Consider the following 27,361-nt stretch of genomic DNA (forward strand, 5'->3'; position numbering starts at 1 on the left):
CTTAAAAGTCGAATTCGTAAAATTAAAAATTAAATTTGCGATTATAAGATTAAGAGATTGTATAAATGGATTAGCCAAAAAAATGAAGCATTATTAAAAATTAAAATCACATAATCAATAGGAAACTTTTTTTTTTGAAAAGACAATTTCAATAGTATTGTATGTTCGTTTTACTATATTTTGAATTATCACTTTATATAATAAACATGTAAATTCAATTAAAATGTTCATAAAAAAAATAACAACAACCCTTTTAAAACAATAATAGTCGTATAATTATACAATATGTATGGGTACTATTGTGGTATTTCTATTGATAGTCCTGTAGCCGAGACTCGAAGATACCAAACATCTTTTGCACCCATTGAACTATAACAAAGAGCATTTTGAACGGGTGAGTAGGTCACTGCGGTAATTAGCAGATTATAATAATAACAGCCATTTTATCTGTAACTTACACATATTTTAGTTTAGGGATATTAAATAAGGCCCATAATATAATATAATATGCCGTATTAAACATGTAAAATTTCAATTTTGTCAAAACACAATAATAATATAATATATATGTCGTGCTACAGATCCTTCGGATGGGACCTATTAAGGGTGGGGGTGGTAAAAAAAACATTCGTCTAGACCAGTTTGGTCCTTGGCGCCTCAGCAGCCGTTATAGTTGTACGATTGTTATTCCGTTGAATTATATAACAACAACAACAACAACAACAATAATAACATAGCACGTACGACACGGCCGCGGCACGCACGCCGTATAGTTGACGTGTGTGCGCCGAGGTGCGCGCGCTACGGCCGTGACCAATACGTTCGCCTGAACGCACGCGAGCGCGCGCGCATCGTACGACTAACACACATATTAACCGTACGCGCGCGCTCGAGAGCACCGTACGACTCAGCTGCTCCTGTGTCGCTGTACCGGCGTGTCGACTTCGCCAGAGTACTCAGTAGCGCCGACTGTCGTACCGCACACCGCCCGCGACGGTCGTTCGACTTACAACGCAACCGCCGCCGTCGGCTCGATACAGTGCTCGAGCAGTGCGCGCGCGTCGCAACACGCACCTTACCGTGTACGTATTCTTTGCACCGCGGCGGTCGTGTTTTGCGCGGCCACCGTCCCCGGGTAGCTCGACGACCATATCGCCGGGCACGCCGATATCGCTGAGCCTGTCGTTTAGTCTGTACGGCACCACCCCGTTCCCCGCTATCGTCACAACGGATCGCGAAACGGTGTCGACCCGTTCATGACCGATGAGATCGTGGACGGCGACGAGGAGGACGACGACGACGAAAGGACCGCTGCGCAACAGATCGAGAAAAGGTCAATACGACAGAACGTTAATAAAATATTATTTAGGATAAAGTTTATATTATCATAAAGTTAATAATTATAATATCATCTCATATTAACACGTTGATATTGGTAAATTATAGTATAGCAGATTAAGTCTCTTTTCTACAGTGCCCCACAGTATTATGCGTTGTGTTCAGAAATATGGTTTAAAGTAATCTGAGATCCTGCAAATTATCCACCAACCGCACAGTAGTTATCATCTGTACATGAATTGAGAGAAGACAGAATCCCTATTCTTTTTAAATGAATATTTATATGTGATCCATCTAACAATATTCTAATCGATGATACGTTTAAATTTTAAGGTACTCACAATTTGGCATCCGCCCGTATACATTTTTCAAATTCAAATACTAGTTATAATAAATTTGAAGCTTGTACAGCGCTTAAATTTGTATCTTTTTCTCCCAGCACGTAATAACTAATAATAATTAAATACGGGATAACTATATTATCACATGATTATTCTCCTGTTCTTGGTTCTTTAACACTGCCCTCGATAGTCGTCGAATAGAAGATTTTAGGCAAATTAAGATCTTCTTGATAAATTACTTTTCAGGTAAAAAAGATAGCCCATAATAAACGTTTCGTTGCATTGTTTTTTGAGTTCCTTATTTTTTCTCACATAATAATATTCCTCTTTTTTGTTTCATTATGCATCACAAACCATACTTCTAATCACCAACTTTCAAAGGAGATGTAGATATTGATGTGGATTGCCAACATAGAATATAGAAGTAGAATCTTTTTCTTCTTCTTTTTATAAACATTATGATTACATATTACACTACAAATATTTTCAACTTTTCTTTTATTGTTTTCGTTAATATTTCTTATTTGTTTATTCGTGATTTTAATCATTGGACTTCTATCCCGTACTTTTATAAATAAAAATTATATGTTTTTCTGGTCATACAATATTGGATTTTTATCGTTGTTTCGCACTCGGTATGTATAATAGATAATCGAATTCCATTACTCGTAAGCTATATCATCAAATGAAAATAAATCATAGTATTATGTAAATTTATTTTATTTATTAGTCGACGCCTAATAGTTACTACTTACTGCACGTGTAGTATTTCAATAAAATTATCGTTCCTACAGTTCGTACACGCTTAAGTATAGATCCGACTTTCCACCCCATTACACTTATTATAATAGTTATTACACATAATGAGTACGCTTATTTATATAAATCAAAATTAAATACTCAATTCGTTTTTATAATTATAACAATTATGATTAAAAAAAAATTCAAAATAAACGAATAATTAATAAATGATTAAATAATTATTTAAATATGTCGTTACGTAATAAGCGCATCACGTGGAAATTATTTTTTTAATAATTCGTTACAAACCTTCTATACCTACTTACTTGCATGGGTTCCGCCGCGCAAGACACCAAATCATATGAAAACTACAAATTTAAATCAATAGTATTTCTACAGATATTGTTGTATTCTTACCAGACATAATCGTAATTATACTCTTATTTAGAATATTATTTTTTAACATTTTGAAGTAAATAGGTACCTAAATAATATACAGTATTAAGCAACTTATTTTACTTAAACATTTTGACATACGTTACTATACTTGCACAACTGCCCTGCAGTCTCACTTTATAACAGTTTTTTTTTCTCGTGGTCTAAGATAGAGCAGGCGGTGAATATGGAAAGGCATACTCATGAAATTATCAGTGCTGCACATACATGTCCACATGAACTTTAAATGCTTATAAAGCGAGTCCAGATTTATATGTACTAAAAAATATTTAAACTTAAAAGGTATATTAAATTTTCTCGTTAACATGTATGATCAATCTATAAAATGGAAACTAAACTAAATATTTTGTTGAAAACATCAATACATTTGGCTCCAAAAAAGCAATTAATGTTAAGTAAACAAATAAAACTTAATAATAAATTATTTATGTGAAATAACTTTATTGAATTATTTGGTAAGGTATATCGACTACAAATTTAAAAAAATAATCCAACATATTTTCATATCTCAAAAATAGACTGATAATTAGTAATTGTTGTAAAAATAAACACTCTGTACATCATAAAGTAGATAATAATATAATATCCTTTTCGATAATAAATATATGGCCAATAAACATTATATTTAATAGGTGTTTAAATTGAATCTGTTATCTTAAAGAAATTAATTTTTATTTTCCTAACTATTATCTGTGTATGTATAGAAACAGACTCCTACCCTCTCGGCTAACCATGTTTTGTGCAGATGATTTTTCCAAATTTAAACTTTAACAACTTGGAATATACAAGTATATTATCCTATGTACGTATATTATGTACAAATTATTATTAAACATTTAAACTATGTGATAGTCGTATAGTTTTCAATAATAATCTACTACCATGCTTATATACATAAATAACACACAAATAATAATCTATCAATAACAGTATAGAAATACTTAGGTTATTACAGTCTTTTCTATAGTAAAAATAATCACTTATTATGTTTTATATTACATGTTATATGTAACGTATAATGAAATATAGGTAGACACTAGACAGGTAGATAATACAAAACATCGATTTTATTATAAATGAAAATCAATAATAAGCGTTATATGCTTATGAATAATTTCCAATACACTAGCGATATTTAAAAGTATTTAATTTGCATGCAAACAATTTTTGTAAGTAATAACTATTCTCTATAACTATTAAAATTAAAATTTATGAATAATAATTTATTAAATATAATTTATAAAATATTGAATAGGAAATAAATATATGTTTTAATAGTTATATAATATAAGCACTGTATAATTAATTATTATAACAATATCATAATAATTACAAATTATAGCTAAGCAAACCCATGTATGTATTCATTGTATTCGTTTATTATGATAATAATTAATTTTTATGTAGGTAAACTTATTACTAAGTCATACTTCCATGTTACCACAATTATCAATTTATTGAACTCTAATTGATATTAGACTAAAATATTTATATAATATACCACAGAAGTATAACATAAAACAGTAAATACAAAAGTAAAATTATTTGTGTTGTGGTTTATTGATATAATAATACAATTTAATTTTGAATTAAATTATTATATGATCACAATTTGTAAAAACAGTTTCGCAATTTGCATAAGTATAGTACTTTTACTTTCTATCGGAAATTCTCCGGAATACAAAAAAAAAACTAAACATTTTATTAAAAGTTAATTTTTTTTCTTTTTTTCTTTTTTTTTTTTAATATTAATAAGTATCTAAGATATTTAATAATTTTAAATTAAATGATATTTTAAAATAACATTTATATTATAATATCTATAATAAAATAAATATTAATCAAATTATCAAATAAATATAAATGGTTCCAAATAATTTAACTATTATTTATAAACTGGATTGGTGTCTTACATTCGTAAGTGTTTAATTTTTATAATGCACTATGTCATTGTTTAATCACGGAATAATTGCTATTCTGATGCATCTATGCCTACCGTGATAAATACCATGAGATAGTTATAATTTACCAATTAACTACAAGTTTTTTTATTTGGTCTTGTCTCTCATAGTCTCGTTTTTTAACTTAATATTTTGTATTGTCATTTAAATTCTTAAGTTCATTAGTTTAAATATTATGTAGATCTTTTATTTTTTTCCCATAATTTTATTTATTTATTTATTATTTTAATTGTTATTATGCATTTAAAGATAAGACCATTAGGAGAAAATAACTACTTTCCATTTTTTCATTTTAATAATTATGTATTTATAATTTATATATTTATCAAAGATGTGAATTTATAAATATATTATTAAGCTACTTCATTATATAACATAATATAATGATTTATATATAGTTATTGGTTGCCATTAATTGTTCGATGTTTCAAAATCCCAGTTATTCTTAGAAATTACTACCAAATTACGTTCACGCGAATTTCCCAACCCTACATAAGTATAACGTGCTTAAAGAATGTATATTGTATATTGATTTTGAATTGCGCATTTCGCATCACATTCAATTGTCGCAATGAAATAATAAATATTAAATGCTGATAAAGTTTAAAGTAAAAGATTTTTCCACGTAGTTACAATTCATTAAGTATAAAGTATAAGTATAAGTCAAATACATTATCCAATTTATCAAAATGAAATAAGTTTTAGCTATGCTGTTCAAACACCTTTCAAATAATATATTTTAAAAATATTCGAATTGCCTGAACAATAAGAATAGGTCTAACATGATTACATTTTAAACTAGTAAAAGAATCCCAAATTCTGTAACTAAAAATGTATCTTAAAAAGTTTTTATTATTTATTATTCATAAAATAAGTATATTGACTTTATAATATTAACATTATAAATATTTGAATTACTCAGTTAGGTACATAAGTATAAACAATATCTTACAATGCGTTAATATAATATACTCAATACTCATACATAATATGAAAAATCCTTTAAGGTTAAGATACCTAGCTATCTGCGTATCGAGTAGTATAATGTAGCATTGTAGCAATAGCCAATAATAAGTATCAGCTAAACCACATACTAGTTCCATATAGAATTTAAATGTTATACTTATTTTATTTTAATTAAATACCAAAGGATAAAAATGAGGTAATTAATAAGTTATTGTATTTGTAATTAAAATAATAATGTTTCAAAAGTTTAATTTTTCTATCTGCTATACATATAACCATAATATATAGTATAGCTAACATACATTAATTTTAAATCGTTAATATTCTTTACAGAGATTATCATTAAAAAATTCTAGTTTTATATCGAATAAAAAAAAATACAGCAATATTTTTGGCACTCCTATTTCAACGAAATACATTTTAGTTTTATTATTTAATTAAAATACATAGTTTTATAGAATCAATATTTTCACCATTTTTTGTCTTATTATTTTCAATATTACAACATTGTTTTAAACACAATATTATGTTAAATTACGACATTTCAATTTTGAAGACAAGACAATCAAATACGAGTTTAATCATATATATAACAACAAATAAACTGTAAGTAACAAATCAGAGTAAAGCTCTTTTATATAATCTTTGATAGGTATTGATTAAAAATAATCTATTTTATAAATTTCGATAATGTTCAAATATTATTAATACAATCTTGATCAAATACATAGTTGTATTATTAAAGATGTCATAATTTAATAAAAATATATTAGGTATTACAGATATATCTCCAAGACCGGCAAGACTTTAGACCTTATTGGAATTTACTGTTATAAGCACTGATACTTGATACATTTTATTAGAATAGTTTGAATAATTGAATTCATTCGTGCTGACTCTGTATATTAGTCATTACTGTACACAGATTCTAAACTGTATAATAATATAATATTAATCATTATTGGTTAATACTTATTTTTGAAAATGTAATATAAATTTATTTTTTCCTCGATTCAACTGAAGCGGAGTCGTCATGTGTTTACTTTTTTTTATAATACCTACCTAATTTTGAAAACGTTCTTTTAAGTATACTAAGTATATTTAAGTATAGCTATTAATTTTATTTTTAAGTAATAAGACTAAAAAATATTTTATGGTTCTTATAGTTTTATTATGATTGTATTATAGTATAAATATAAAAATGCTAACTGCTAGTTTTGGAAGTTTTTTCATCAGGTTCCTTCTAAAATCAATAAATAATTGGTTTTTTTTTAATTTTAATAATATAATAAATACAACTATTATATTCAAATTTATGTATATTGACATTTACAGAAGCTAATAGTCATTATTCATTTTCATATAGGTACAATGGCGGCTCTACGGGGGGATAAGGGGATAGACTACCCCCCCCCCGTGGCCGTAGAAATTTAATCTTGTTTGTAAATTTAGTAGAATAAAGCTTATATATCTATACATGTTATGAACGAAAATATTTTATACCCCCCCTCCAATGAGAAAATCCTAAAAACGCCACAGTATAGGTAAAAAGTATATACGAGTACATTGCGTAAATATTTATTATACTATAAACTGTAACATTATACAATATTCACTATCTGTAACTCTTTATAATTTAACGAGTGTTAAATACAAACAGACAATAGTATTGAAGTTTCCTTGTTTAGAATGTTTAGACATAACGAGTAAACGGGCTGATTAGGATGTTTGAAATAATGAATAACCAAAAACAATAAAAAACCTTACTATTTAAACTTTAATGTTTAATTATTCAACCCAGCGATTATTTTTACACCAATAAACTGCAGTCCACAAAAATAATAATTTATTCCTTATAAAACCCAATAACCATATTTTGGGTATACATTATTGCTTTCCATTATTGTTGATATTGTAAGTTAACGTATTTTATACACGTAAAATAAATGCTAAAAGTATATTTGACGTATGCAGTATACTATAATAACTCGTACATAGTATTGAATTACGTAGAAGGACACATTTCGTACATGACAAATTAACATATGCCTTACCAATTGTTTTTGTTATACATAAAGTGTTCATTCGTAACGCATGAATTGTCCAAAAAGAATATATTGAAATTAACCAAACGAAGTGATATAATTTATACTTCTTCACGTTCGTAGGATTGTATAAAAAGAAACAAAATAAAGATACAACGTGCTTAGCGCTGATATCATATGCGTTAAATAATCACGCAATATACAATTTGTCTTATGCTATCACTATTTTTGTGGTTCACATGTTCACTACAAATTTTATAACATTATATTACAATACACACTTAGGTCCTAAATGCATGTTATACTTTTTTTATACTTCTCATAATATAAAATATAAATACTAAGCGATTAAAAAAAATAATTTATAATATATGTGTGTGTGGGTACATTGAAGAAGCAAAAATAAAAAATATTATGTGAATACCTAGTAAAAATTATGTATTAAATTTCAAAAACTTTTTGTACCTTAAATTATAATAATTATTACAAATTGCTAGCGTTAACTTATAAATAATGACATCATAATATTTTTAAAGTCATTTTTAGCTTTCGTTTAATTACATAATAGCATTCAATTGTTTTTTCTATGTTTAAGTAATTAGCTCAATAGGTACAAGAATTACAAAAAGTATAAATCTTTTTATCATTACTTATATAATATATATTACACAATATATAAACAGTTTTTACATTTTAATATCTATAATATATTTTTGGAAAAATATGCTTTACACAATTATTAAAAAGTTTAAAGGAGAGTCTATAACAGTTTTTGATAAAATAACTACAAATTATTAAAATTCAATACTTCTAAACTCTATTATAATAAACCTATTTTAGTAAATATTAAAAAGTATTTTTTTTCTATAAAATTCAAATAAATGCTTGTGGTTCTATATTTAAAGATGGAGATTGAACTAATATTTATAACTTAATATAAATATCAAAAATTTAGAAGAAAGTATCAAAAGCTTACTTGTAACATGTCTATACACATACAAAAACTTTTCTCAAAAAATCAATTAAACTTTATACATGGTCAAAATATTAAGAAAAAGTACTTTTATCAAGTTTATAAATTATAGATAAATAGTAAAAAAAAAAAAATAATAATAATAATATTCAAACATATTTTTTAATGCAGATCAGACAATATTTTGGTATGCTATTTAGGTTTTGAGTAGATTGAGTATCATTAAAATTTAAAAAATGTAGTTACGAACCAGTACAACTTCAATAGTACAAATAAATGACCATAGTGTGTGTATAGTGTGTATTGTTTGGTAGAAAAAATTAAGGGGAAATTGAAGTATTACAAAAAAGCATTATCAAAAATAGTTAACAATTTCAAGAATTGTTAAAAATGTAAACAATTACCTACCTAGTTTAATTTTACTCAGTTTTAGACTTGAGATAATACAGGAAATATACAAAAATTCCTACAGTATGTTATTTAAATACATTTATTGTAGGTACACAGATTCTTATATTATCTTGGTCATATCTATGTTCACTAATAAATGTTATATTTTCTTATTAAGTATTTAGGTATTAATTAATTATTTGCTATTATATACATATTTAAAATTTAATAAGCATTTCAATGTTATACTTAGTTAGTAATTTTATTGTATAATTAAATTAAATTTGATAAAGTCTACAACCTTTTTGATTTAATATTCTAGCGAAAGTGTATTATTTTTCAAATAAAAGTAGTAGGTACCTACATACAAATTCTAAATATAATTTAGGGCTTAACACTACGGGTTGTTTCAAAACTATTTTTACCACTCAGAATGCATACATCATAAATATGATATTTATTTCATATTCATAAATTATGTTAATTAATGGTTGGTTAAAAAAAAAACAATTCAATTCAAGTATTTTTGAATAATAAATTGTATTTATATGTTATACTGTACACAGTGTACACTATACAGGATGATTATTCATAGGTTTATTCATTTACAGTCGTAGGACAAATTGAAATCTAAAAATCTTTGTAAGACACTCTGTAAATAACTTGTAATACAGCTATATAGATTAATAGATTAGGTATATTTAATTTGATTAAACAACGATAAATAGTAAATTTTCCAAGAAAACATTTTGTATGTAGCATTCCGCCATTTGCGAATAGGAAAGTCAATAAGAATAGAATGATAAATGAGATCATAGTACAAACAGGTAATTTATTAATATACATATATTTATAATTATAATACCTAACCTACACAATATTACAATATATTTTATAATTTTTATACAGTGCAATAGAATAAACATTAAAATTGTGAATATGTATGAAATAAACTGTAAGAACAATTTATAAGGATTTTCGTATTAAATTGTCAACATTTGTGGCATACAAACAAAATTGTATTATCATCAATCAAAAAAAAAAAACTTAAAAAGTAAAAAATTTTAAAAATCTATAGTTATCATAAAAGATCTGAAATATTTTGAATATCACATACATCGTCTATACAATTGCAATAGATTTTAGAATTACGACAAAAAAATTAAATTTGTTGAAAACTGTTTTTACGAAAATTATCTCATTTTTCAATAATATTTGTATTGTTTTTTTGATTTTTTCTCAATTATTAAGTACTTTTTACTCCACTTATCTAGTTGCTTAAATAACATGGTATAAAAGTAAATTTGACTCACTACATACTATAATATGACATACCCTAATATACATACTAGTTGAGACAATAGATTGTATGAATAATAAATTAGTAATATTAATTTGGGTTTTAATTTTTAATATTTAAGAACTAAAATTCGAATTCGTTTATGGTTTGTCATTGTATATTAGATTATTAATCTTATATGATAAAATTCAACAAGAATAATAAGTACATGAAAATAATAATTAAATAGTTTTACTCACTTAAGCTTTGCCCAACTTTTTAGTGATATTTAAAAAAGAATCAGTTATAGTCAGAATACAGATAATGCTCGATAGACACTTCTTTCACTTCTTATACCTCGGTGTTAAATAGATGAGCGTAGATGAGCGGGTACTATTGTTTATTATCTATAACCTATAATTACATTGTTTTCGAGAAAGTTGTGTAAAATATTATAGGTAGAAAAATGTAAATGAAAATAGTTTACCAAAATGCTTATGCAATTATTGTGATATCATAATCGATTATAAATTTATCATTTATCATTTTCACATATATCATATCTTCATTTTTAGCTTCTGTAAAATATTTCAATATGCAAAAAATATCAATTTCATAAATAATCAATTTACACAGTGATTCGCTAAGCATGCTCCAACTATTTTTTTCATTTAAAATAAAATCCTTTTTCATATCAGATAATGTTTTTTTTTCATGTTGACATCGAAGTATTAAGATATCAAGGATACACAAATAATCGAAATTTACTTATTATCCTATACTCGTATGATTGAGACACATCAACATTTTCAAAAAAATATGTTTTGTCACAGAATACTTCTTAAATTAAATGAAAAATACAAATTTTCGAAAATATGGTCCTTAAATAAAAAGAACCCCTACCTTATTTGAATGGCAATATATGGCAATAATTTGGATTGCTAGTTCGTTCAAGATAGTTTCCAATTTTTATGTTACATTCTGGTCATTTTAGATTATTTTAATAAGTACTGAGAATGTTTTAACCTTCTCATCAAATTTCTACTACAACCCACCTTAATATTGGTTATCAAACTCCTAAATGTGACGTTAGACACATACAAAAAAAAAAAAATAAAAAAATACCTATACGTTATTATTGTAAAACGTGTGCATTCATCTACAACTTAAAGTACCCTAATGTAATAAAATGATGTGCTACAATATTAAACATGATAAATTAATTATTTTTAATATTTATTAACTTCTCTAATATAACTGGATATAACTGTCTATACATACTGTAATATCGAATTAATATTTTCTCCAATTATGCAATATGAAATTCTTAAGTTACATCAACAGTACCTACCTATGTTCGAACTTATTTATTCAATTTAACTCAAAAGTTAATTTAATGTTATAATACCTTTTATTATTAATAAGCATTGAGCAGCGTGTGTGCGATTTCTATTTTTGACGGATGACATATTCAGACCCTAATTTCTCATAAATTATTATATTAGTATCATATATTATTATCAGGTCTATTATTTCAGTAAATGGTGTGCGAATTCATTTCAAAAGACCCCTGCCCTATTGCTCCCATTTCAATAGATTATTTGGGAATATAATATATATATATATATATATACATTTTTTTTAATTGGTTAATAAGTTAACAGCAACATAATTTTCATCCGGTTAACGTCCTATAAAGTAGTTATTATACTCGAGCGTATCCGCATGTTATAGATGACATAAACGACAATAATTAAATACTACGTATATGCGCATAAAGTTAATTTCATACTAATAGAAATATTCTGTGAACTATGTCTACTAATATTTTTATAAATTTAGAAATTTCTTTATTATTTCATATGTAATAAAAAACTGAAAACGAAGGTTATGTAGGTACATTTATTTAAACTTGTATTTAATAATATTGTTTTATAACAAAATAATATATTATTCTATTTTTAAGTATTATATTGTTATTAGTTATTGCATGCACAATACATTTATACTCTATCCATTTAAAATTTATAAACCATAGCGGTATATAATATATCGTTGATTTATTTTTTAAATTCTTTTATTTTCATATGAAAATATAATTGATTAAAAAAATTAATAAGACTTAACATATTGTATTGTTAACCAAAAAATTAAAAAAATTGTATGAATATATAAATTAATTTAAATTATTATACCAGAAAATAAAAAAATTGTTGAAATATATATATAAATAAATATTATAACATAGTAACGTTAGCATATCTGATTTCTTTTTACAATAAATTATAAAATGTGTTAACAAAAAAATAAATATAAGTACAAGATACATTAAGCATAAAAAAAAAGAAAGATATAATGTTAAATTATTTTATATAATATCTATTGTATTATAAAGTTTAATAAGTGTAAAATAATATACATTTTTGTTAAATATTACAATTATTCTAATTTCTGGCGTATAGAAAAAAACTGAATTGTATGAGTGATAATATCAAAAATAGTATTCTACTTCTATAAATGTGTATAGTTAAATAACTTAAATATATCTTATTATCTTACTAGTTCGGTATTACTAAATAAAACTATTAGGTATCATATATTTTTTTTTATCTTTAATGCATTTGTGAACATTTTGAACAAATTTCAGAGTTAAATGATATAATTTCATCAAATTTCTTTAATATGAAATATTTAACTGATTTATGGTAATTTAAATAAAATTTCTTATACATATATTATATTAGACAAGAATTTTATTATTTATTTATATATTGTGTGACTAAAAACTTAATTTTTTACCACATTCTCCGAATTATTTAACTAAAATAATTAATAAAAGACTCCTTCAATTGTTTATGAATTAAAATAACAAATAAGCAGTTGTTGTTGTTTGATTTGATTTCGTATCTACATATTATAATTTAATCCATTAACTCAAGTTCAAAATTCGAATCATAACAACTAATGACTTCGCATTATATTCTAAAAATGAGTACATTAATATGTATTCAATAATATAACTATCTTGTCTTTATTTTTTATAAACTTTAGTGAAATTAATATTGTAAAATGTATATAGTGTAATAAATTATGTTGTGTATAATAACGTATCACTGTAATATTTGTTTGATATTCAAGTTATTGTGTTCTATACACTGGTTCAATGTTAATACTCTAAATTATAGTTCGACAAAGATTATTAAAATTTAAAATGTATTAATGTATTGTACGGTTAAGTGTAAAATAGTGCATACTATAATATGTTTTGTACCTAGTAACAATTAGAACAATAAAATCAGCTCAGAATTTAAAATAAAATAACAATTATATAATAGTTGTTATACCAAAATAGTAAAGAATCAAAATAATACCTACATTCGCCGATAAGTTAATGAAATGTATATAATTATTACCCTATGGAGTGCATTTTATTATTAGTTGTTGCAATTATTTTCCCATAATCTACTATAATGGTCCCTACCCTCTTAGTCTCTTTATCTAATCTTTCAGTCAAATAAAAAAAAATATTATGAATTGATAAAAACAATTGTACTCAGTGCATAATCAAGGCTTTTCAAGACCCTATAACATTGCAAATATAGGTATGTAAATTAAATACAATTTAATAGTTAAGTTAATTATATGCAGAACCTTGCCATGAACTAATATTATAATGTTATACATTTTTAACTAAAGTAAACAAATTAAAACGCAAATAATTTTTAACTTAGTTAAGTATACATCATTAATTAATAAATAATAGGTCAAAAAATATAGAGTTAATAGTTATACATATTATAATCTATAAACCATATATCTAATATTGTATTATTTTATGAACATGTTTGGTTTTTGTTAATTTCATTAATACAAGTAACTATAAACTTATGTTTTTTTTTTTTTGATACAATATTTTCTAAAATACATAATAATATGAATTATAAGAAATTCGAATTTAAATTATCAATAATAAATTTATATACAATTTATTAGATATGTTTAGTAATATATTAAAGCTACTAAACTGTGAACTTAATAATTTACATGTATTTATCTTATATGTTTCTATAATGTAAATGTTTATTATATAATATACTTATATATTTATGAAATATGTACTTATTTTACTTATTTTTATTTCTCAGATTAAGTAGATATATAATATAATTACATAAATATCTTATATATTTAAATATTGTTTTGATTGATTCGACATTTGATTTATGATTATCTGTTTTATAACAATAGTAATAAAATAAAATTTAAAAATTATATTACATTTATATTTAACAAAAAATATTTTATTTAAATAAAATCAATATATTTTAATAAAACTATTTCATAAAATAACATAAATTACTTTTAAATTTCCATAAAAAGTGTTGCTGTAATTTATTATATTTATATAATTATTTTTATTAAGTAACTACTATACTAGGTACCTATTGTACGATTTAAGATATCTAGTCATTTAAAATTGTTTTTCTCACACTTTGTAACTATTTATAGATATTAGGTAATAAATAATTTACATTCTTAATCAACAATTATCATAATATAAACACATCCAAAAATTATTATTGGATAGCTTTGTTATAAGTTGGTTTTGAATTTATAAGGAAGCAAAAAAAGACAAACATTTTTAAGTGGTTATACAGAGGTTATATTTATTTGATATAAATATAAACTATACATTATTAGGCTTTGAATTAAATGTTATTATTAACAATAAGTAATAACTGATTATAAAATATGCAATAGTTGTAAGAAAATGGTTCATATACTCTTGATAAATATAAAATAAGTACAACTTTGTTCGGGTTTCTAAATTTCTAAGTGTAATGTGTAGCATAGATTATTAGATTTTATTGGATAAAAGTCGAATAATTATATATTAATTTTGTTAATTAATTAATTTTTATTTTATTACAAATTTAAAATGTCTTATAAAAGTATGAAAAATACAAATAATAAAATATATTATTAATTTAAATGTATTTTATATTATTACATTATCATAAAAATAAAAAAGAATTTGGAAATAGGTACTATTTTTTTTAATTGTATGTTTTTAAGCTGTATATTATGAAAGCATTAACAGAACTCTAAAATTAAACATATATGTATATAATGAATAATGACATTATGTTCGTCACGGAACAACTACCATGGTTATATAGTTCTTCGGATTACGAGGTAACTTGTACCTAACTGAAAAATATGTGTGCTTAACATCTCAATAATATACATTTTCATATCAAAAACAACAATTTTTTTTGAAGGAAAACTGGAAAATACATTACCGGAAACAAATTTGCGTTAGTAACCGTGACGAAAAGTGTATTGTTGAATGGATACCAACAAATGAGAATGTGATAAAAAAATGTCTCAATGTCAGGACCTATTTAAATTATTATCATTAACCTTCAACATTTGTTGCTTCAAAGCACCATATAATAATGCTTAGAACCAATAAACCACAATTTGAAAATATTATAACTAAAAATATTGAATTACCGTCATTAAAAAATACTATAAGGACCTTTAAATAATTGTTCATTCGTTAATTATAATTGTATAGTAAACAATATACAATATGTTATTATCTATATTTGGGGTTTAGGTATATATATATTAAATGTACATATGTGCAATATAATGTTAGATATGGATTATCTAAGTGTCCAATTTTTATATTAATTAAAATTTATAATTCAAGTACACACATTGCATCATTGAACATTGAACTCAAAAATATAACTAAATTGCTATTTTTGATTTTTTAGAAATCACATCACACAATACAGGTGCGAAGTCGTGAAAAAGTAAAATCATATAGATGACTTGATGTGCTTAAGCTGGATTCAAGCATGCACCGCCATACACCTGCTGTGGAGTGTGCTGTATATAAGCGTTGGCGCTGTCCAAATAGTAGCAGGCATATTTTTCCTATTCACAGTACCTGTTCTCAGAATAGGATCAAACATATGGACAGGGTCTTGGGTAAATAATAACATAATTATGATAATAAGTGAGAAATATATTAAAGAGATGACAAAATTATTCGTAATAATAAAAATACATTAAAAACAAAACAAAAATAATCGTTTCGCTGTTTAGTAGATATATAGTTTTCGAGTGTACATCATCATTAAGAATGGTCACTATTATAATGATTATGTTAAATTTAAATTCATTGATATTTCATTGTATAAGAAAAATGACTTAAGGTAAACAGAGTGACCACTCAACCTATATTTTCTAAAGATTTAAGTGATTTAACTTAATTTAATTTTCTTCTACTATCTATAGTGATCAGACTAAACGAAAAATGTTTTATTGATTTCATCAAAACCTCAAAATTTGAACTACAAAAGTTACCATAAAAAAAATTTAACCACTAATATTATATTTTCAATATATTTAATTTCTAAAATAACAACTTATGAGGAGAAATTAAATTTTTTAACTTGATGATTAAAAAAACAAAAAAATTATTAACATAAATAAAATAAAAAAAATTCAAATGTTTGATGCAAATTTCAAGTATATATTTTATTCATTTTTGAATTACAAAAAAAAAACAAAATCAATTTTTGACGAATACTATACTGTATCTATTCCAAATATTATTCCATTATTTTTTTTTTTTTTTTTTACTTTAGACTTCGCTTAAAGTAGTAACTTGTAAAATATTTTAAAATTAATACATTCATCGCTCAGCGTAGAATTTATAACGTAGTAAATGATATTAAATCAAATATCTATCAGTTTTATCAGTTTAGCTTTTAAGCTTTTATCATTCACTTTGCAATATATATATAGATTTCTTTCATTAATTAACACCTCAACGGCCCAACGTCCTCAACATAACATGTTCTAAATAAATAAATTAAATAAATAATCATATTAATTTTTTATGTATATATATAGAACGTGTTCTTTGGAGTAGGAGGCGCAGTTTTCTCGTGTGTAGGTGATTGGACTACGGCCAAACAACGAGGCCTATTATGCCTCACTCTATCTATCCTGATCATGAACATAGTAAATTTGATAATATTGGAAATCGGAGAATGGAGATACCTAACACCTGAATCGGTCAAACATATCATGTCAAAAGAAGGCTTGGAAACTTTAGTTCTATATGGTAATTATTATTGTTTTTTTTTTATATATATATATTATATTGATTTGATTCATTTTTAATATTTTCATATATTATATAATATATGTGTATATAAACACATGAATAATGGACCCACTGAAAAAACTCGTGTCCAGAAATTCGAAATTACATTATATAACACAGCCATTTGATACACGATTCAATTATTATTAATTACACTAAATTATTGAATATTTTTACCAAATATACATAGATACGTTAAAAAATAAAAATAAAAATACCTAATGAAACTAACTAATGAGTTTACATTATTATGATGGTATTATACTACATTTTGACAAATTATAGTAACCATCACTGTACACTGTACAGTTTATTTTTTTTTTAAATTTATTAGACATTTCATAATATTCATAATAATTCAAATAAATAAATAATGCCAAGTTTTTAAAATATCTTCTTTGATTTGGTAATTTTAGACCTTTTCATAAGAAAATTTTTATTTGCGTACCTTAATTATTTTTATTTTTATAACAGAATATTGCAATTAACAGTATCAAATGATTTAGCTAGGTATGACTGATATAAACAGTGGTTACATATAAATATATCAACAATTTCATATCTATCTATATGTTTATATGATAAGTAAAAAACCTTTGCATATAATTACAATTTACAACAGAAAAAATAGTTAAATAATATCATTACTGATAGGTATATTTGTTAATAAAACCTACGAAGACAATACTGATTAGTGATTACCTACTTGTATAGTATTATATATTTATTCCACACTTTTTTACAATCATTATCTGTATTAGCATTACTTATGAAGTAATAATGTAAATATATTTTATATGAATGAAATACCTTATGACATTATAGTTATTATATCATTAGATTAATTTTTATAAAAAATAAATAAGACTTCTATGCATGTGCTTATATAAACATTTATTAATATATAGTTATTAGTTTGTTTTGACATATTATAATGAATATAATATGATATTATGTACTTGTTTTACAGCTCGTTACACTACTAGTATAAGCACATTAGTAGCCATAATCGGCGCATTTTTCGATTCGCAGATAACGTTTTGTTGTATGCTACGTGTGGATAAAACACAACAAAATGCAGAACCAGATAACAACTCAGATGTCGACTATATTATGCCAAGGGTATGTTTTCAATTCTTGTACTTGATACATAAAATAATTATTACACATTCATAAAACGTATATTATATTATAGTAGGAGGTCAAGAAAAATACTTTCAATCAATCACTTAAAATAATAAATAAAAATATTAAAACTATAAAACAAAATAATACCTACTCGTATTATAAATAAGCAAAACATGTTTATAATTATTATCATAATGCCTAATGGACAATAAAAATATTTTTCGTAAAAATTTACTACCTAAAAATAATGATATAAAGATGAGGGTAAAGTACTCCAAATACGTTCCACAAAATACAAATAATTATACGATGTTTTATGTACAAGTCATTCATGATTTTGTATTAGTAATTCATAAAATTATTGTGATTTAAATAATTATTTAAGTACCTAAACCGGCTAAATCGCAATTTTATCGAAATTATTACAATAATAATATATTATGTAACTAAGAGTAATGTGTAATTTGTAGAATATATGTCATTAATTACTCAATACTCACATTAAATTTAATCATTGATAGGTAATTTTATATAAGACCCTAAAATATAATGATAACAGTTTTATGACGTTGTTTTTGTTTGACTTCTCTTACACTTAATATAAATAAACAATTCAGTAATTTACAAAGAAAACACAATATGATCTGAAATAATTATTGTTTTAAGAACCTTCATAAAAAACGCGTTGATTCTCCATGGCTATATTCATAGCACTTACGCAATTATCTTCATATTTTCTGATTCACATTTAACTATTACACAGTATACATTTAATTGTCTGCAGATGAGAGCATTATCAGTTTATTTTTCCAGTGCGCTTTTATTGTTAGTTTTAAAACAATTAATTATGTTTCAAATTATTACGTTAAAAAATAAAAAAAACTTAAAAGCATTCATAGAATATTATATTATATAACATGATTACTTTTGAAAAATTAATTTACAACATAAGCTTCGAGGTAAACGTAAACAAATAACAACTCTTTTGAGACCGTTTCTAAAAATATATTATTACGTATAATACTATATTCATAGGGTATTCTTTATTTTTACTAGGTATTTACCGTTGACAATTCAAAATCTGCGGTGTATAAAATGTATTACTTCATTTCATATTTTGTGTGTTTTAATTAAAAATAATAATAGGCATTACCGATTGAGTCAAAAATCGATTTCAATTTCGAAACTTATCCATCGAATAGATGGTAGACACCTACTCTTTTACGCATTTTCAATATATTTAGCAATATATAGTGAGTATACATTAGTCGTTCCTGTAGGCATAGATTTGTAAGTATGCAAATATCAGTGCAGCGGCGTGTGCCAGTTTCTATCGAGTCGTGAAGTTGACAAAATACATACTGATTACATCCATCATAATATCATATACACCCACCTAGTTTAACAAAATAAGCGGCACCCACGTTATTATCCTGCAGAACCATTCTCAAAATGTAAGACTGTAATGTGATGTGGTTTTCGGCATCCCAACGTCAATAAATGTGTCACGGTGTCTAAAAATCAATATCGTCTACACTCTATACGCACTTATTGTTCAATAGCTAACATTATATATAATATCACGTGTATTATCGTGTTAGAAGTAGCTGATTTGAATGAACGAAGAATGCATTCCGAACAAATCTAATTTTCTAATTTCAACGTGTTCGTATAACAACTATGTCGATCCACCGCTGTCGTTTCTATTCTCGATATAACGTATCATTATAATCTTGTTCGGGAAAAATACAAAAAAAAAAAAAAAAAAACAAAAAATAGGCACCCGCTGTGTTTCGCGTACACTGTTTTTAAAATTACGTTACCATAAATATAATATAAAAGTGTATAAACCATAAAGTATATTAGTATATAGTAATACTAAATATTTTCATTCATATAACGAATAATAAAAAAAAACATCAAAAATCTGCACGCCAAAAGACGTTATCGTAAAACGATTTACGAAAAAAAGAACCCGAAAATTTTGTTTCTCCAAATAATAATATTACACTCAGTGGCGTAGTTATGGGGGGGGGGGATATGGGGATAGATCCCCCCCAGAGCCTTTTTTTTTAATGTTTAAATCATTGACTTATTGAGCCCCCCCCCCCACTTTATGTTTAACCAATAAATTGTTTATCCCCCCCCCCCAGAACAAAATCATAACTACGCCACTGATTACACTACCTACATAGTATGCGACCTATAGATTATTTTCACTGATTTTGTGGATTGGATTTCGTTTTGGAATATAGGTGAAATCGGAGTGCGTGTTGCGGTCGAACAGCACCGCCAGGAAAACGTCGGACAACAACTACGGCCGCTCCTGGGTGTTCGAGGCGGACGGGACGGCGGGTCCCGGCGGATGTCCCACGTACGCGTCCACGGAATCGCTGAGCGCGCTCGACCACCGGCCGCCGGCCGCGGTGACGGCGACCGCGGCCGTGTGCAGCCGGACGGTGACGCTGAAGCGCAGGGCCAAGCCGGTGACGCCGGTGGTGATCGTCGAGATGGACGGCACGGGCGGCCGGCCGACGCAGCTGATGACCAGCTTCTCGCGGACACCGTCTCCGGTCGGCCTGTCGGAGAGCTCGTCGCAGGACTCGGTGTCCGCGGCCGCCGTGGCCGCCGTGCCGATCTACGAGTGCCTGGAGAAGCTGACCGAACCGTCCGTGTACAGGTCCCGCCTGAACACCGCCCTGTCGGCCAGCATCCAGGAGGCCATAGCGTCCGGCGACCGGCCGCCCCGGAGCCTGTCGCCCAGGCCGCCGCCCGCCGCGGAGCCCGTCCAGTACGCGTCGCTGATGGAAGAGCTGCAGAAGACCATCGGCAACAGACTGTCCAAACACATCGAATCGCCCGAAGAGAGGTGAGCGATAGGTCGCGGTTACCGCGGTCCCGATGTTATTATATAGGTATAATATTATACTGTACTGTGGGTGGGATTGTGCGATGTTCACACTCGCACACCCCACGTCTTTATTGATTTAACGACGCGGTTATTCGAAATACGACTTTTGGACATTTTAATTACACAATATACCGACTTGAGTAAGTACCTACATTTCATCGAACACGATGTATATTTTCGAATTACTTGAGGTGTTATTGTATACGATATAATTTTAGTGTCGTGAGTCCAGTGGTGATATTAAATTCTGTTTTTCGAATGAAAACCACCCTTTGAACCCTATAAATTATTCTTATTTTTTTTTTTTTAATTTTAATCTATTTTAGTCGAAATTCGAACGAGTAGTTGAGGAAATATTAAATATAATACATATACCTACTCACTAAGAATAATATCTATGGTTATGAGTTTTACCATATATGTGCAAATACATTATATATAATATTTATTTGTTTATATATTTACGAAAGAAAGTCAGTGAATATAAAACATAAATTAATATAGGTAGGTATTGTTTTATTTGAAAATTATTGTAGGTAAACAGCACTATTCTCAAAAATTATTTGAAATTTTTAATGATTGTCTAATAACTAATGTATAAGAACATGACTAAGCAAATATAAAATATACATTTATATTTAATTGTACATAGTACATTTAGTCATAGCCGAAAGTATGAGCTGATATCATGAACTATTATCCTTATTACGTATGTAAATTTTAATTAGTAGAAAATATTAGTGCCCATAATATTATATCTTTAACAGTTTTAAAAAGTCTCATGAAGAACCTTCTATTTGAGTTTTTCGATCAAGCGAAAAAAATATTTCTGAAATTTATAGAAAAAAACCGGAAACTTAAAATGTTTAAAAATAGCTCAAAAATATTAAATTAAAATATAGCATTTTAAAAATCATAGTATAGTAAAACGAATTATTAACATTTGGCGATGAAAATTACATATATCTACAACAATATAAGAAAATAAATTTTCTCAAAAACTCTTTTTTCATAGTTTCCTTTCCACTTATTCCACCACTTTAAAAAAATAAAAATTAAATTAAAAATAATTACTAATAAGATTCACTTTCAGTGACAAAAAAGATATTGAAGTTGAAAGTTATGTTTTCTACATTATGAACACAGTCACCGTGGCCTTAGAAAATATTCTTTAAGATCGTGCATGAAACCATATAAACCTACCTTTACATTTTATGATAAGTTATTCCTAAACTACTATTGTTTGTTATAATTTAAGTATACTATGTATCACAATTTTTGACGTTTTTGTTATCGGACAGGTTTCGGATTCTCTAATCTAGTATGTTTACGTTTGTGTTTGAATGATGACATAACTTATCAAAATAGGTTTTATATTTTGTAATTTTAATTTGATTAACTTATGATGTATTATGATAAATGAATAATCGTTATGAAAGTGTGAGAAGAGTGGATAACGAAGTACCATATTATGCAATATGCATTGATCATAAACTAGAATACATTTTAATACTTACTTGCAAATATTTTTTTTTTGTGGGGGAGGATATTCTAGAATTATCTAGTTCCAGGGTTGATAGAATCACGCTCATCTAAAATTTATTGCATTTTGTATCTTTAATAATTATGTGGTTTCTTATCTTTACTCTCAAAATCATCCGTATAAAATCAATAAGACAGCAAGGCGTAGTCAAACGTTTAACATCCCACTCATATATTCCATGTGTATAATATATTTTCAAAATAAAATAACCGTTTTACCTGTACATGATTTAATATTTTATAGATTCAGTGCCGAATTGGACGATGCACTACAAGACATCCAAGATTTAGAATCTCCAAATGGTCATAGCAATGACCGGACAGATGACAGTAGTGACAGTGACGCAGCCAGCATGAAGACCACAAAGACAGTAATACTGAACGGTAAGAACGCTGATGACTTAGGTTATGTTTCGATGCGCCAAGATTGCGCACACCTGTTGAGCGTGTATGACCAAGTAGAATGCGAATTGCCAGAAGAACTGCCGGAAGAGACAAACAACAATACAATTGGGTTAGATGTCACGGTTAAAACTTCTAGTAAGGGTTGGAAGTCATTGTCAACAATGTTAAAAAGAAAACATAGAGCAGCTTTAACTCTAATACCTGAAATCGAAGCGTCCATTATAAAATCCGAATGTTTGGCGTATTTGTCGGATAAAGAATTAATTGAACGATACGATCGTAATAAAATGGTACACAGGGTAAGACGCCACAATAATTACGGTGATAACGGTGATGGTGTATTAATATTGGTGTATGGTGTATTATACGCGTTTGCATGTCAATGGTCAACATATTAATGCCCTTATGGAAATATTTATAAATCTTCTGATATACCTAACACATATAAGTGCTTTAATTACCTTCTTTTATTTTTAAAAAGTTTTCAAAATATGCATTATCATGACTTCGTGAGTGAAAAGTATAACTTTTTACATCAATATTGTATGGCATAATATATTTTAAATAATTTAGTTATTACAGTAGTTAAGAATGACTAAATATAATATATAACTAATATCGTAATATTTTATTTTTTATTAAATCTAATTTATCGTATTATATCTTAAAGTTTAACACTAAACAAACAATAAGAAATTATTAACTAATACAAATTATAAATGAAGTACCTAGATAGGCAGGTATATTATTTTATAATTGGATATTTGAATCATAATTTTTTTTTATTTAATATATCTTTACAGCGATCTATGGTAGGTATAATGAGATATAATATTTTATAATTTTAATATCATAATAATATCCATGGACAATATTTGATAATTGCTTTGCGCTTTTCAGAAAATAATTGAAATCTTTGAAATGCTAAAAAAAAATAACAATAAATTAATCAAAAATAATAGATATTTTTTTCATTATATTATTTATAACACATTTTTTTATATAGCTATATAACTATTATAACTATAATAAAAAAAAACAACATGTGCTTAAAAACCTTTATACCTATTAATTATTACCTAAGTCCTAAGACACTGATAGATATATTAATTTATAAAAAGTGTTCAAAAATGTACAAAAACTTTAACCAATCTAAAAATAAAATTATACATAAAAAAAAGTGTTATCTCAATGTTTAAACCAAATGTATATTGTATTCCCAAGCTTCCGAATCCAAGAACACTCAATTAATATAAATAATATATGTATATCGAAACCAAATCATAATTATCCAATGCACTTCATCCCTCCTTCATTAATATTACTATTGATGAAAATTAATTACTCGTAGCATAGATTAGCTTCAATATTAAATTTACTGTAGCACCAAAAAATTAACATTTTGTTGATTATTAAAACTATATTATAACACACCAGAAAAAAAAACGATGAATTAAATATTGAATTGAGTAACTAATAGTGAATGGTGTTCAATTATTAATTAGTATTCTTTTATCTATTTTTAAGTTTACTATATTCTGTTTCTACAAAGAATAAATAATTTTAATAATATCCAATAACAATTAAAAAAAAAATACAATATAATTTTAATTTAACAAGAACCTATCCAGATTCCAACTAAAACTTAAAAAAAATAATCTGTATCTTATAGATAGGTATACTGTATACTTATAAAAATTCAAATTAAAAGTTTTATATCTGGGATTTTTATCAAGATTTTATTTTTATTACTTTGAAATACATGAAAAATAAACTTCAAACATTTAGAGTATATATTAACAATCAACCCCGATTTTCCAAGCTTCTATAAAACAAATATATTTTTTAACATGCAAAGTCTAATAAAAATCTCTCCATTTCCAACTATAAGGAGTTGATTTTAATTAAGCCTTCGTAATTTATTTACGTATACAAATACAAGAATCATGATCATGAACAAATGTCTTACGTAAAAACAAACAACAAATACTGAAGGTAAAATTTATATTGTATTAATCTAGCACGCCACTCACTTGAATAGAACCCTTTGGCTTTTATTGTTGTAATTTATATAATGTGAAAGAAAAATAATAACTACATTACTGGTGATGGTTTAAATTAAACAAAAATCTTTCATTGCCCATAGCTATAACTACATTAGTGTTAATGATACATGATACAATGACCATAGTATTATATTATATTATGAAACAACAACAAGTGAAATGTGTACCTAGGTAGTATCATAAAAATATCTTCATTATTGAACATAATTAAATTTAAAAAGTATTCCATTCATTCGGTAAATTGATAAGAAAAAAAATCATCATCATATTAGTTATAGTTATTAATAACAAAACGGTGGCTATTAAAATACATAATTGCAAATTACAAAATAATATATTTATTGCAAGTATTTCAGATAAATAATATAATAGTTTTTTAATATTTTATTTTTCAGCAAATCGAAGAAAAAGTTTGGAAACAAATTAACGGTGCTTCGGAGACCGATTCCCCCTGTTGACCGACTGATGAATTGTGTTTATTTGGTTATTTAATTGAATTTATAATACTAATATTAAGTCTAATGTTCTATACTCTATACAAATTTTTATTTTGTGTTATTAAACTTATTTAAAACGGTGGCATACAAGCAATTCTTCCTAAACTATGTTAAATGTTATACCTATCCGATCTATTATTATATAATAAAAATTGCATAATATTATAATATTATACTTATCATATCTTTCAATTATTATTCCTATTAAAAATTAACAGAAAAATAAGAATAAAAACCATAATTTATTATGGTGGTAATTTATTATGTATTTATTATTTAACATAAAAACGGTATCGTGTTATTTATACAAATGTACGGTTATGATAATTGTTAAAATATTTTCCCTCTAGGTTATTATAATGTATATCTTTATTATATATACATAATACATATATATATATATATGAATTATTATTTATAAAATATCTATAAATGTTGTTCAAGTTCGAAAAGTTGTGTTCGAAAAAAATATATTATACAAAAAAGACTAGTAGAATATATAGTTTTATTCTTGGTTAGATTAAATATTTGCAATTTATTAATATTTTATTTCGTGTTTATGTATAATTATATAATATATTATTATAAATTTGTTATTTATTTTTGACTGTGATTTTGATGTTAATCAATATGTCTATATAATATATGTACACATATGTGATTGATATTTACAATATACATTATACATATTGTTAGTAATTAGATATTTATAAAAATAATTTAAATGTTCAAAATATTTATACATAGAAATCATGTAAAATGTATACATTCAACTTATTATAAATATGTAGAACAAATAATAGTTATTAAACATAAAAATATATTATATTACCTATTAAAATAAATTTATTTTTATTATAAATATTATTTCAATGTAGGAATATATACTGAACTGACACAATGTATTAATAATATATTACATTCTATACTCTATAGTTGTGTACCTACACCATCTACTGCATATTGGTGTAAAAAGATATGACTTATGCCAAATTATTTTTGAAGTCGCATTTTCTTCTAGTATTTACCTAAAATTTGAAGTGTAAACTGGGCTGTGATATTTAAATGACGTACTTATACAAATATATTAATATACATATCTATGATGAAAAATATTGGTGCTACATTAACTC

At 25.6% G+C, this 27,361-nt stretch overlaps 1 protein-coding gene across 1 annotated transcript; it reads left to right on the forward strand.

The window, feature by feature from the left end:
* The first annotated feature begins 809 nt into the window (after positions 1-809).
* On the forward strand, positions 810-26,401 carry LOC114119906 (uncharacterized). The gene is made up of 7 exons (XM_050200468.1): positions 810-1,333; positions 16,277-16,493; positions 17,424-17,637; positions 18,650-18,801; positions 21,063-21,676; positions 23,505-23,964; positions 26,127-26,401. Exons 2-7 carry the CDS (start codon positions 16,338-16,340, stop codon positions 26,187-26,189), a joined length of 1,659 nt encoding a protein of 552 aa, XP_050056425.1. The 5' UTR covers positions 810-1,333; positions 16,277-16,337; the 3' UTR covers positions 26,190-26,401.
* Positions 26,402-27,361: the final 960 nt, after the last annotated feature.

The sequence above is a fragment of the Aphis gossypii genome, chromosome 2, assembly GCF_020184175.1.
Source record: "Aphis gossypii isolate Hap1 chromosome 2, ASM2018417v2, whole genome shotgun sequence".
Lineage (NCBI taxonomy): Eukaryota > Metazoa > Arthropoda > Insecta > Hemiptera > Aphididae > Aphis > Aphis gossypii.